Below are 13,554 nucleotides of genomic sequence, written 5' to 3'. Positions count from 1 at the left end.
CAAAATGTATTCGGCAGAGTAATTACTAATTAATTAGTAACATGTATGCCCACCATATTATGATAGAAGGTTATAAATCTAAATCAGATGTAAGGTATTTAATCCATCTTTTTTAATATTTTTTTAGAAAAATATTTTGAATGTCTAAAAGATTTTTTTTTATATATATAAATTGTTGATATTGTCGATGTGCCCATAAATAAGGTACACATTAATTGTATACATATATAAAGATATTATTTGTTCCCAAAGCGTACAAAAGGAAAGTAATTATAGCAATTTGAGGATAATTTATCAATCAGCATCATTATTTAATTAATTAATAACTTTATTGGAGGAGGAGGATTAATAAAACTGGTTAATTTAGCAACTGAAATTAAAAGTTCAGGAGTGTATTTTGACAATACTGGTTGAAGGGGAGTTACTAGAATGAGAAATATTTTGATGTATCAACATATTAAAAAGATGTACGCAGTACTCGTCAGCAATTATGCGCATACAATAATTGTTTAAAATGAAATAATAAAAACGTGACGCGTACATACAAATTATATTTTGTTCTAGGTAGTAAGCTTAATATATATTATTATAAGATGCATCTTATCTAAATAATTAGGTTAGCATCTATTAATTATTGTACGTAATAATAATTTGATCAAGTTCATGTACTGTGTTTGTTACTTTATGACTTATGTAACAAATTGCTTTCTAAAATGCTATAACTATTAAAAAAAGTTAAAATTTACTATATTCTATTTATGTCTTATTAAATTGGAAAGGAAGACATAACCAAACACGTCCACAACACATGGAGCCAAAGACGACCGACCTGAGAACATGGCCCACACTTTTTTTTCCCTTAATTCATGAGAAGCTTCCTGACAAATTTTACAAACACAACACAACTCAGACTTCCCTTCTCACGAATATATCTGTATCTCTGTTTTATACTGCACGACAGTCCAAACAAATATTACGATATTAATTATATGGCTGTCGAGGGGAAGGAGAGCCGGCGGCCGCATGTGGTTTTGCTCCCGACGCCGGGGATGGGCCATGTGATCCCGCTGGCGGACTTCGCCGTCCGGCTCACCGCCGCCCACGGCTTCTCCGCCACCCTACTCACCTTCTCCAACTTCGACTCCCCAGCGCAGGCCGCCTTCCTCGCCTCCCTCCCCTCCGACTCCGTCACCTCCGTCTCCCTCCCCTCCATCTCCCTCTCCGACCTCCCCCCCGACTCCCCGATCGAAGCCCACCTCTGCGCCCTCCCCGCTCGATGCCTCCCCCTCCTCCGCGACGCCTTCCTCTCCTTCCGAAACCCCGCCGCCGCCTTCGTCTGTGACCTTTTTGGGGCCGTGACGCTGTCGCTGGTGCGGGAGCTCGGAGTGCCGGGCTACATATTTTACCCTTCCAACCTTACGATGCTCACCCTCGCGCTGCGCCTGCCCCGGCTCGACGAGACCACCGACGTCGACTTCGAAGACCTCCCCGACCCCGTCCGCCTGCCCGGCTGCGTCGCCATACGCGGGACGGACTTCCCCGACCCCTTGCGCAAGAAGTCACATCCCGCCTACGCTCCGGTCATCCGGATCATGAGCAGGTAAGAAACATCGTACGTTTCTAAAATAATTGATAATTTTAAATAAAATAGTAGATTCTTAGTTCGAATACAATTGAGTTGTCAAAGTAACGATTTGTTTTGCAGTTACAGCGACGCGGCGGGGATCCTGGTGAACAGCTTCGAGGAGATGGAGCAGGAGGTGCTGAAAGCCATCAGAGAGGAGGAGCAAGCGGAAGCAGGGAGGCCGCCGGTCCACCTGGTGGGTCCGATGGTCCGGTCCGGTTCGGACGAGGCGGACGAGTCGGGCTGCCTGGAGTGGCTGGACCGGCAGCCGGCCGACTCGGTTTTATTCGTGTCTTTCGGAAGTGGCGGCTCCCTCTCGACGGAGCAGATGCAGGAGATGGCACTCGGGCTGGAGGCCAGCGGGCAGCGCTTCCTTTGGGTTGTCAGGTGTCCGAGTGACAAAGAAAAGAACGCCGCCTTCTTCACATCAGGTACTAAGCTATTTGCTATAAAATTTGATGATGTGCCGATATTATAATATATATAATTTTGATTTATTAGTATAGAGTTTTTACAATTCTTCGCACATCGATTTAGTGCGTAAGTTATTTCTTTCATAGGCCAAAGTTGGTTGGAGAACTCAGTTGCTATACTTGATTTGTCGCATTTTACTGTTTATAAATGATGTTAGGAAACAAGGACGATCCGTCGAATTACCTTCCCGAGGGCTTCTTGGAACGGACAAAGGACGTGGGCCGCGTGGTGCCGTCGTGGGCGCCGCAGGTCAGGGTGCTGGCCCATGCTGCGACCGGCGGCTTCTTCTCGCACTGCGGCTGGAACTCGGCGCTGGAGAGCACCGTGCACGGCGTGCCGATGATCGCGCACCCGCTCTACGCCGAGCAGCGCTTGAATGCCATCCTGCTCGCCGAGGCGGTCGGAATCGCCATACAGCCGCAGGCGAGGGAGCCATACGGCGTCGTCGGCAGGGAGGAGATCGCGGCGGCGGCGAAGGAATTGATGCAGGGGGAGAAGGGCAAGGCGCTGCACCGTCGCGCCAAGGAGCTGCAGGAGGCGGCGTCGCGGGCGCTCGCGCCGCCGGGCGGGTCCTCGTACAAGTCGCTGCAGGGACTTGCCAATAAGTGGAAGGAGGGAGCTAGTCAGAGCGCGTAGCAAAAGCTTGAAACACGTTTTATAAAATATTATTAATGAATCAGTATTAATAATGCTGTGTCTTTATATCGCTCTCTATTCGTAAGCTTATTATTTTAACTCTCGATTTCGTAAAATATTTTGTAATTAAGTTACCAATGCCTCCTGGGTCCTTCAATAAAGTCTTGTATTAAAATCTGACGAGAATTGCCACATTATTTCTAAATCAATTTTGCTATAAATTTTATCAAAATTATTGAACTTTTTGATGAGTGGTACTTAATCGAAACAAATAATATAGCTTAAGAATTTAATTGAGAAAATCTTAAGTCTAAAATCAAAATAAAAATAAATATTTGGGCCAAATGGAATGGTATAATTGATTTTTTCTTTTTTTAATTCTATGCATAAAAGAGTTTATCTATAATACTATTGATAGTATATAAAAGTATTTAATATTAACTTTGTAGTCCTTCAATTTATAATAGCATATATTGTGCCAAATAATAAACTCTATGCATTCAAAAACTATAATATAGGTAGCAAATACTTTTCTTTTGCTATTAATAGTATTTTAATTTTACTTTTAAGTATAAGAATCTAAAAGATGTTAAATTTAAATTACTAAATCAAATACTAGCCCATTTTTTATTCTAATATTACCTACCGTTCATACTGCAAGTTGTAAAGAGTTTGATGATTAATACCCGAAATCCTAATTTTGAACCACATTTTCATCTAAATTTATTTTTTAAAAAAAACAAAGTAAAATATTGCCTACTACCATAAAGTAGTTTGATTTTTTCCACTGTATTGGTAACATCATGATTGTCATGGATTGGGACAGATGAACCACTGTTTTTCTCTAAAAAGAAAAATGCTACCTGTATATTTTTTACAGGAATATATTTGACATGTAAAGATCTAAAAATTAATAATTTTATTAAATTTTAATAAATTAAAAAAATTTGATGAGAATAATGATTTGATTAGGACCTATAAAGTATTACTTAATTAAAACAGTAAGAGAACACAAAATAGCGTACTACCAAAAAACAAAAGATTCACAATAACTGTCTATTTATAAAAAAATAAATCAACCAGATATATAACCAATTTTTTACATTGTATTTATAAAATTTTATTATAAAAGTAAAATTCAGTAATTTTTGTATTTACACTTTTTATAGATTATAGATTGCAGTTATTAAGTTAGATTTTAGTTTATTATATAAATTATTAAAAATTTATTTTTTTTGTTCATGCAAGAATTTTTAGACATGATGCAAACAAAAAAAGAAAGAAAGAAAAAGGTAATGGTTGAGAGGGGAGTGGAGAAAGTGGGTGGGCCCCACCAATGCTCCAAGGAGAGCTCAAAACTAAACTTTATTTATGTCAAGTCAAAGTCAAATTGAAGAATGTGTAAGAATGTCTTATACACCGAACCGAATCTATAATTTTTTTTACACAATATTTATGAAGTTTTATTATAGAGATACAAATCTATTAATTTTCGTATCTAGATTTTTTTATATTATAGATTGTATTTATCAGATGAAATTTTAATTTTGTCATATTAATTATTGAAAAATATGCCTTTTTTTTCTCTCTCTCTCACTCTCTCTCTCTCTCTCTCCCTACACCTCTTTTTTTAAATTTTTTTTTGCTCAACACCTTTTATTTTTATTTTTTTCCTACATCAAGTGTAAAATTTTATCACATGGACCAACTCTATTTTTTAATAGTCGATATAACAAAATTAAAATTTTATACGATGTAAAAAAAGTTGTACACCGAGTGTATAAGATATGTTCATATACAATCTATAATTTGAATTCTTTTTTATTTTTGCCTACACTAAATGTAAAATTTTAGCACATGGATCAACCCTATTTTTTACACTAGGTGTAGGAAAAAATAAAAAAAAAGGTGTTGAGAGAAAATAAAATAAAATAAGGGATGTGGGGTAATTGGGAGAAAAAAAAGTGGGCCCCACCTCTTTGCTTGAAGAGATTATTAAAAAAAATTATTGATATATATATTAAAATTTTACACTTGATTTAGGCAAAAATATAAAAAAAATTTAAATTATAGATTGTATATGAGCATGTCTTATACACTTTGTGTATAATTTTTTTACACCGTATAAAATTTTAATTTTTTATATCGACTATTAAAAAATAGAGTATTTTTACCAGAAATATGAGGGTCCTTTTTTGTTATCCTGTACAAACTACCGAATACACACAACTTTCATGCATGTATAATCTACTTTTATTATGACAAAGTATTCGACCAGATTCTGTTTCCTAGTTATTTCATTTATTGTATATTTTTAAATCAAATATATGCATTTTTATACGTACAAAAAAATTTTAACCCAAAATATATAGGTTCTCTTTGATACTGTCAAAAGCATGTGTGTATACGATCATGTTTTATACACTCGATGTACAACTTGTTTTATACAGTATGAAATTTTAATTTTATTATACCTACTATTAAAAAACAGGATTATACGGTTGTAGGGGTGTAGGGTGTATAGTATGTAGGGTGTATGGATATAGCTAGATAGATAGAAAGCTAAACTTTATCTTATATAATACATATGCATGTCTTATACACTCGGTGTATAATTTTTTTAACACTTGGCGTAGGCAAAAAAAAAAAGAAAAAGGAAAGAGTGTTGGGAGAAAAAAAAAAAAATTGTATAGTGTGTGTATGTGTGTGTGTGTGTGTGTAAGAGAGAGAGAGAGAGAGAGAGAGAGAGAGAGTAGTGGAGTGAGCCCACCTCTTTATTTGAGGTGGCTGCCGTAAACTATCGACTATTAAAAAATAGGATTGATCCATACAATAAAATTTTAAATTTGGTATAAAAAAAAAAGAAAAGGTGTTGAGAGGAAAAAAAAAAAAAGAAAAAAAGTATAGGGTGTGACAGAGAGAAAAAAAAAGTGGGCCTCACCCTTGAGAAGGCTATTAAAAAATAGATCGAATTGCTCCATGCGCTAAAATTTTACACTTGATATAGGCAAAAATAAAAAATTCAAATTATAAATTGTATATGAGCATGTCTTATACACTCGGTGTGCAATTTTTTTATACCGTATAAAATTTTAATTTTGTTATATTGACAATTAAAAAATAGAATTGGTTTATGCGATAAAATTTTACACGTAATATAGGCAAAAGTAAACAAAAAATGTTGAGAGAAAAAAAAAAGAAAAAGAAAGGGTGAAGGAAGTAGGGATGTCAATGGGTATGGATACCCGAAATTTTATCCGAACCCGAACCCGGATATATCTGATGGATATGGATATGGATTCGAATATAGAAATCAAAAATAGAAATCTAACGGATATGAATTCGGATATGGATTTTGATTGTACCCGACCCGAACCCGAACCCGACCCGAACCCGACCCGAACCCGAATTTATTTTGCATTATATATAATATATATATAAAAAATTGATGTTATATTTGAATTTGTATTTTAAAAATTTAAATTTAATATAATATATTTTGAAATATTGAAAAAAGAAATAATTATTTCAGGTTCAAATTTTCGGGTTCGGGTTCAGGTTTCGATTTTGGTCGGGTTCGGGTTTGGATATGAATTTTAAAATCCGTCGGTTCGGGTCTCGGGTTTTTGGAGTCGGGTTCGGGTTCGGGTTTTAAAAATTCGCCCGAATCCGACCGTTGACATCTCTAGAGAGAGAGAGAGAGAGAGAAGAGAGAGAGACGAGAGAGAGAGAGAGAGAGAGAGAGATGAGAGGAGAGAGAGAGAGGGGGGGGGAAAAAAAAAAAAGTGTGACCCACCTGAGAGAGGGGGGAGCGAGGAGGGCCTCTGCTGTTCACATGGTTTGGATTATCCTTTCATGTATGTAGCCCTGTAATGCCTTTTTTTTTTTTTTTTTGAGAGAGAGAGAGAGATAGGTAGAATGTTATTCATTTTGTTTACTTTATTTAAAATAAATTTATCTGAAAATATAAATCAAGACAGATTCGAACTTGAAATCTTGAATACCAACCACCAAATCTTTTGCCACTTACGATAGGGACGGTCCGTCACTTTAATATATTGGTATTGATAAGATAAGATAGGTAAAAGCCAAAATTGAAGGGTACAAGAATCTTATCAACGGACAAAACAGGAGGAAAAATATCACTGGATTTGCATAGTCTAAATGTACTCTAACTTTGTCAGAAATTAATTGTCCAGTGCTACATACAAACTCCTATCTGCAAAGTATAGTTCAATTATTTTAAAATCAAATTTGATTTCTGATAGGGTAAGTAGATGGTTTTTTTTTTCTTTTTTGAAAATAACAAGAAAATTAAGAAAGTCCGAGTTTGGAGCTTAACGGGTGGGCTTGAGCTGGGCTGTTGGAGCCTCAGCCCAGCCCAAAGCCCCGCTCGAAACATAAACAAGCCGGGTTCGGGTGTCGCTCTCGAAAGTCCGGCCCGACCGAAAATATCCCTTAATCCTTTTTTTTGTGTGTCTATGAGTGGCACAAACAATCCTTTCCACAACTTAAGAGTGTACTGACCTCTGGCCATATTGCAAGTGGTGAAAAATTTAGTGGTTGATACTTGAGATTGTAAGTTCGAAATCTAATTATTTCACATTTTCAGCTAAATTTATTTTTTTATTTTAAAAGAAATAAACGGAACAGATAGTATGCTATTTTTCTCTCTCTCTAAAAAAAAAACAACTTAGAGTGTATTTGTTTTGATCACATTCGAGGTCGAAGTGGCATAGTTCTCGTAACAGAAATTCGCCAACGTTTGGACGAAACGACAGAGCTCGACTTCCATGGGGCCTACTCCGCCTGCACGTGCGAATTCGTCTCACAAATCAACAAGTTCGCGCTCTATGCGAACTCAAAGTCGAGCTCTGCCATACAGACGGAACTCGTGGCTTTACTGAAGTGTCGATCCATTTTACCAAACACGCCGTTATACAATAAACCCATACAAGCGTACAGAGTCCCAAATTTAAGTTTGTATAGGGGACTGGAACTTCCCTACCTCTTGGTCGGCTTTTGGATAACTAGGTTTATCTATTACTTAGGTTTATCTATTTATTTTCTTGTGCTGCGTAAAAGTAAACAAAGTATCAAATCTATATTTTTGTGAATAATTGTTTTTATCAATTATAATTTTTTGTCGAATTAATTTTTTTCATAGTATGCATTGTATCACCTGTTAATTTCGCGTGTCATTTATATTAATAGTTTGTTTAGTATGCATCGTGCTATCTGTTAATTTCGTGTGTCATTTGTATTAATTTCGCAAGAATGTTAGTATACTCAATGATTAGTTTGTTTCTCAGGTCAACTTATTACGCGTAAATATTTTTTATAAAGTAAATAAATTTGGAAACTATATTTGAAAATGTCAAGCCACTTGGACCAGAAAAATGTGTGGTTAATTTTTCTTTTCCTTTTGGATGGTAATTCGAATATTACATAAGTAATTTCCTAAGAATATAAAAGCTTTTTTGTTTTGACTATAATTACGTCATATGTGACCATTGTTTCTTCAATAAGATTCTCTTAGTGATATGGCACGCTAATTTAAGCCAAATTGACAATAGTCAACATCAAAAGAGGGGATGAAGTAACATTCCAAAAAAAAAAACAAACAAACAAACAAATGGTATGGAATTAAGTACAAACCAAGTAGCCAAGTCCGGTACCTAAATTTATCTAACTAAATATTAATATACTGCTAAAATAAAAATGATGTAATATTATAATTTTTGGCGCATCAACGATCATAATATTACAATACTATTTTTATATTACAATCAACTAAATTAATGTAGATTGCAATATACACTTATTAAAAAAGTGATAATCAATGACTTCTAAATTTAAAAATTAATTGCTTTATTAATTTTAGAAGTTCATCATATTGATTCGGTCGACTGAATAGATTTGCTGTGCCATCAAAATGGCTTGTTTGACCACTTGCTCTGATTGCTGAGGATTTCATTTGTCTCTTCTACATTTTTTTTAAAAGAAAAGACAGATCCTCAATAAATATTAAGGTTTTTTTATATAATTTCGCACTTGTCTTTTTCCTCAAGAGTTGCAGTTCAGCACCAACTCTGACCAGCTGTGTTTGATACTTTTTGACTTATGTAACATATTGCTTTCTAAAATGCTATAAATATTCAAAAAAATAAAATTTACTATTCTATTTATGTATTATTAAATTGGGAAAGAAATGCACCACCAAACACATCCACAACGCATGGAGCCAAAGACGACTGACCAGAGAACATCGCCCACACTTTTTTCCCGTAATTGATGAGAAGCTTTCTGCAAAATCTTACAAACACAACACAACTCAAACTCCCCTTTTTCTGTTGATACATATCTATATCTCTATTTTGTACTGCACGACAGTCCAAACAAATATTACCACATTAATTATATGAATGCTGAAAGCCGGCGACCTCACGTGGTCCTGCTCTCGGCGCCGGGAATAGGCCACGTGATCCCGCTGGCGGACTTTGCCGTTCGCCTCGCCGCCCACGGCTTCTCCGCCACCCTCCTCACCTTCTCCAACTTCGACTCCCCGGCGCAGGCCGCCTTCCTCGCCTCCCTCCCCTCCGGCTCCGTCACCTCCGTCTCCCTCCCCTCCATCTCCCTCTCCGACCTCCCCCCCGACTCCCCGATCGAAGTCCACCTCTGCGCCCTCCTCGCCCGATGCCTCCCCCTCCTCCGCGACGCCTTCCTCTCCTTCCGAAACCCCGCCGCCGCCTTCGTCTGCGGCCTTTACGGATCCGAGACGCTGTCGCTGGTGCGGGAGCTCGGCGTGCCGGGCTACATATTTTACCCTTCCAACCTCACGATGCTCACCCTCGCGCTGCACCTGCCCCGGCTCGACGAGACCACCGACGTCGACTTCGAAGACCTCCCCGACCCCGTCCGCCTGCCCGGCTGCGTCGCCATACGCGGGACGGACTTCCCCGACCCCTTCCGCAAGAAGTCACACCCCGAGCACGCTCCGCTCATACAGACCCTGCGCAAGTAATAAAAAAAAAAAAAAAAAAATCTGTTCTCTGACACCTTATCCTTTTATTAAGTATATGTTTATCCAGTAGCTTAAGTTTTTAAAATAATTATTAATTATTTTAGAACTATGCTACTGTGCTATGAATAACACTAAGTCACTGGTACTATTAAATTTTTAGTCATTAGATTAAGAGATGTGGTTAGGATGATATGGGCTCCATAGAATTGAGTGAGTGGTTGGTTGAATAGTATGATCTAACGAGTGAAAATGATTACAAGGGTAGATCTAACGGCGGAAAATTTGGTAGCACCAAGTATTTTGTGCTATTAATAGCATAGTAGCCGGACTCATTATTTTAAATAATAATATAGTAAACACTGAGTTGGAACGTGGTCAGTATAATTTTTTAAAGTAAACGGTTGTTTCGCACAGATACAGCGAGGCGGCCGGGATTCTGGTGAACAGCTTCGAGGAGATGGAGCCGGAGGCGGTGAAAGCCATCATAGAGGAGGAGCAAGTGGAAGCAGGGAGGCCGCCGGTCCACCTGGTGGGTCCGACGGTCCGGTCCGCCGGGTCAGACGAGGAGGACGAGTCGGGCTGCCTGGAGTGGCTGGACCGGCAGCCGGCCGGCTCGGTTTTATTTGTGTCTCTGGGGAGTGGTGGGACCATCTCGACCGAGCAGCTGCAGGAGATGGCGCTCGGGCTGGAGGCCAGCGGGCAGCGCTTTCTCTGGGTCGTCAGGTGCCCCACTGACAGCGAAACGAGTGCTGCCTTCTTCACCTCCGGTACCAGAAGATTCCTAGCTAATTGCTTTTCTTTTATTTTGGAACTGTTTGGCTGCACAATAAAACAAATTTAGTAAAATTTGTAAGTTATAGTTTTGGTCTAAATAAAATAAAAAATTTTATAACTCTAAAAGATTTCACGAATTTAATTTTTAAATTCTTTGAATGCACATTGTGCAATTTTATAAAATTTTTCTAAAATTTAAAATTAAAAGTAAAAATTCAGAATTTAAAATTTAAAATTCAAATTTCTATTTAAAATTTAAAATTTTAAACTTTAAAATTTTAAACTTTAAAATCTAGGTTGAAATTTAAAATTAAAATTTGATACATTTTTGAGGTAAGGGAACCCAAGAATGGTAAAATTATTTTTTTTTTGGTTAGAGTGAATTACAATTTTACTCTATTTTTTGAAGTATAGTTTAACTATACTTCAAAAATTACGTTATTTTTTTTTTTCTTCCAAACGTTTCACAGGATAATTTTTCTGCTAGTGTAGTATAGTTTAATTATGCTACGTTCATAGTTATTTAACTTGAATTGAATGGTAATAATTTTAATTATTTTAACAAAGAAAATAAAGAATTATCCAAATACTAATACAAATTGTGATTTAAGCATGCTCTAAAAGTTGATAATGTGCTGATATTATAGTATAATTTCTAAGGTCTTGGTATAATTTTTAGCTTTGATTTACATTGTAGACACACTGTGCTGAAGATTTAACTTTTTGAATTTGAATTATTAGTAAAGAATTTTAATTTATAATCCCTCCTAAATAGATGTCTATCACATCTATTTAATNAATAGAACATTTTATAACTCTAAAAGATTTCACGAATTCAATTTTTAAATTCTTTGAATGCACATTGTGCAATTTCATAAAATTTTTCTAAAATTTAAAATTAAAAGTAAAAATTCAGAATTTAAAATTTAAAATTCTATTTAAAATTTAAAATTTAAAATTTTAAAATTAAAATAAATTTAAATTTTTAAAATTTAAAACTTAAAATTTAAAATCTAGGTTGAAATTTAAAATTAAAATTTGATACATTTTTAGGGTAAGGGAGCCCAAGAATAGTAAAATTATTTTTTTTTGGTTAGAGTGAATTACAATTTTACTCTATTTTTTGAAGTATAGTTTAACTATACTTCAAAAATTACGTTATTTTGTTTTTCTTCCAAATGTTTCACAGGATAATTTTTCTGCTAGTGTAGTATAGTTTAATTATGCTACGTTTTCAAAAATATCCAAGCAGGGCCTCTCACAACTATTTAACTTGAATTGAATGATAATAATTTTAATTATTTTAACAAAAAAATATGAAGAATTATCCAAATACTAATACAAATTGTGATTTAAGCATGCTCTAAAAGTTGATAATGTGCTGATATTATAGTATAATTTCTAAGGTCTTGGTATAATTTTTAGCTTTGATTTACATTGTAGACACTGTGCTGAAGATTTAAGTTTTTGAATTTGAATTATTAGTAAAGAATTTTAATTTATAATCCCTCCTAAATAGATGCCTATCACATCTATTTAATTTGTAAGTTATTTCATTCACAGATCAGCATTCAAATAATTATTTAAGGAGTTTCTAGTACTTCCTACCAAGCCAGTTCGAAAGTTCAGTACACTTTTTACGGATTAAAATAGAAAATTTTATTTTCTAAAAATTTTAATTATTTAAAATAATAATAATAATAGTAATAACAATAAAGACTACGTATGATGGAGTAAGAAAAGATTAATGATGTAATGTAATGAATTTAGGAATGATGCCAGGAAGCAAGGATGACCCTTCGAACTACCTTCCGGACGGCTTCTTGGAACGGACCAAGGACGTGGGCCGCGTGGTGCCGTCGTGGGCGCCGCAGGTCAGGGTGCTGGCCCATGCCGCGACCGGCGGCTTCTTCTCGCACTGCGGCTGGAACTCGACGCTGGAGAGCGCCGTGCACGGCGTGCCGATGATCGCGCACCCGCTCTACGCCGAGCAGTACACGAATGCCATCCTGCTCGCCGAGGCGGTCGGAATCGCCATCCAGCCGCAGGCGAGGGAGCCCTACGGCGTCGTCGGCAGGGAGGAGATCGCGGCGGCGGCGAAGGAATTGATGCAGGGGGAGAAGGGCAAGGCGCTGCACCGTCGCGCCAAGGAGCTGCAGGAGGCGGCAGCGCGGGCGCTCGCGCCGCCGGAGGGGTCCTCATACAAGGCGCTGCAGGGAGTTGCCAATAAGTGGAAGGAGGGGGCGAGCCGGCGCGTAGCAAGTACTTGAAACACGTCTTATGAAATATTATTAATAATTGAGTATTAATAATTAAAAATATTAATAATTTATCCTTTTTTTTTTCAATCTAGTAAGATTTTTTGTATTTAAAGATGAAAATTACCGCATCATTTCTAAATCATATTAATTTGCTACAAATTTTATGAAAATTATTAAACCTTTTGATTGTGGGACTTAATCGAAATAAATAATATATCTAAAAAGTTCAATTGAAGAAATCTAAAAGTTTGAAATCAAAATAAAAAAAATAGATATTTGGGCTAAAATTACCATCTCATTTGGAGTGTAGCGTTAGCGTTTCTCTGGTTATAACATGCATTACTGTTTGATAACATATTCTTTTAAAACCTTTTAATTTTTTTTCTAATTATTCAAAACAAAATATAAAATTAGAATATTCATTTATTTCTATACGTGCACAAAAATTAAGAAATTTATCAAAAATAAATATAGCTGAATACAGAAATAGAAGTAGATCAAATTGGGAACAGTACTTATACCGTAACTCTCCATTACGTTTATTAATTATTTTCCTCAAACAAATCAAAGTTTTATCTAAACTTTTATGCATATTATATTTTAGTTTCCTCGTATCAAAATAAATAATTTTTTTTTTTTTCCTTTTTTGTATTGTAAACAAGACTACAAAAACCAATTTACAGCACTAACCAAAATTTACAAATAATTGTAGATTCTAGTCAGATGCTTAAGTAATAATTTCTAATTATCAGCAATATAGC

The 13,554-nt window shown here is 36.1% G+C and overlaps 2 protein-coding genes across 2 annotated transcripts; both read left to right on the top strand.

The window, feature by feature from the left end:
• Positions 918-2,914, top strand: LOC109722253 (hydroquinone glucosyltransferase-like). The gene is made up of 3 exons (XM_020250212.1): positions 918-1,600; positions 1,706-2,055; positions 2,256-2,914. Exons 1-3 carry the CDS (start codon positions 990-992, stop codon positions 2,732-2,734), a joined length of 1,440 nt encoding a protein of 479 aa, XP_020105801.1. The 5' UTR covers positions 918-989; the 3' UTR covers positions 2,735-2,914.
• On the top strand, positions 8,946-12,874 carry LOC109722254 (hydroquinone glucosyltransferase-like). Its single transcript, XM_020250214.1, has 3 exons — positions 8,946-9,754; positions 10,173-10,525; positions 12,315-12,874. The coding sequence occupies exons 1-3, from the start codon at positions 9,156-9,158 to the stop codon at positions 12,800-12,802; spliced, it is 1,440 nt and encodes a 479-aa protein (XP_020105803.1). The 5' UTR covers positions 8,946-9,155; the 3' UTR covers positions 12,803-12,874.

The sequence above is a fragment of the Ananas comosus genome, linkage group 16 (assembly GCF_001540865.1).
Source record: "Ananas comosus cultivar F153 linkage group 16, ASM154086v1, whole genome shotgun sequence".
In the NCBI taxonomy this organism is placed as follows: domain Eukaryota; kingdom Viridiplantae; phylum Streptophyta; class Magnoliopsida; order Poales; family Bromeliaceae; genus Ananas; species Ananas comosus.
The sequence above is the reverse complement of the archived record's forward strand: the minus strand, read 5'-3'. Positions and strand labels throughout refer to the sequence as shown.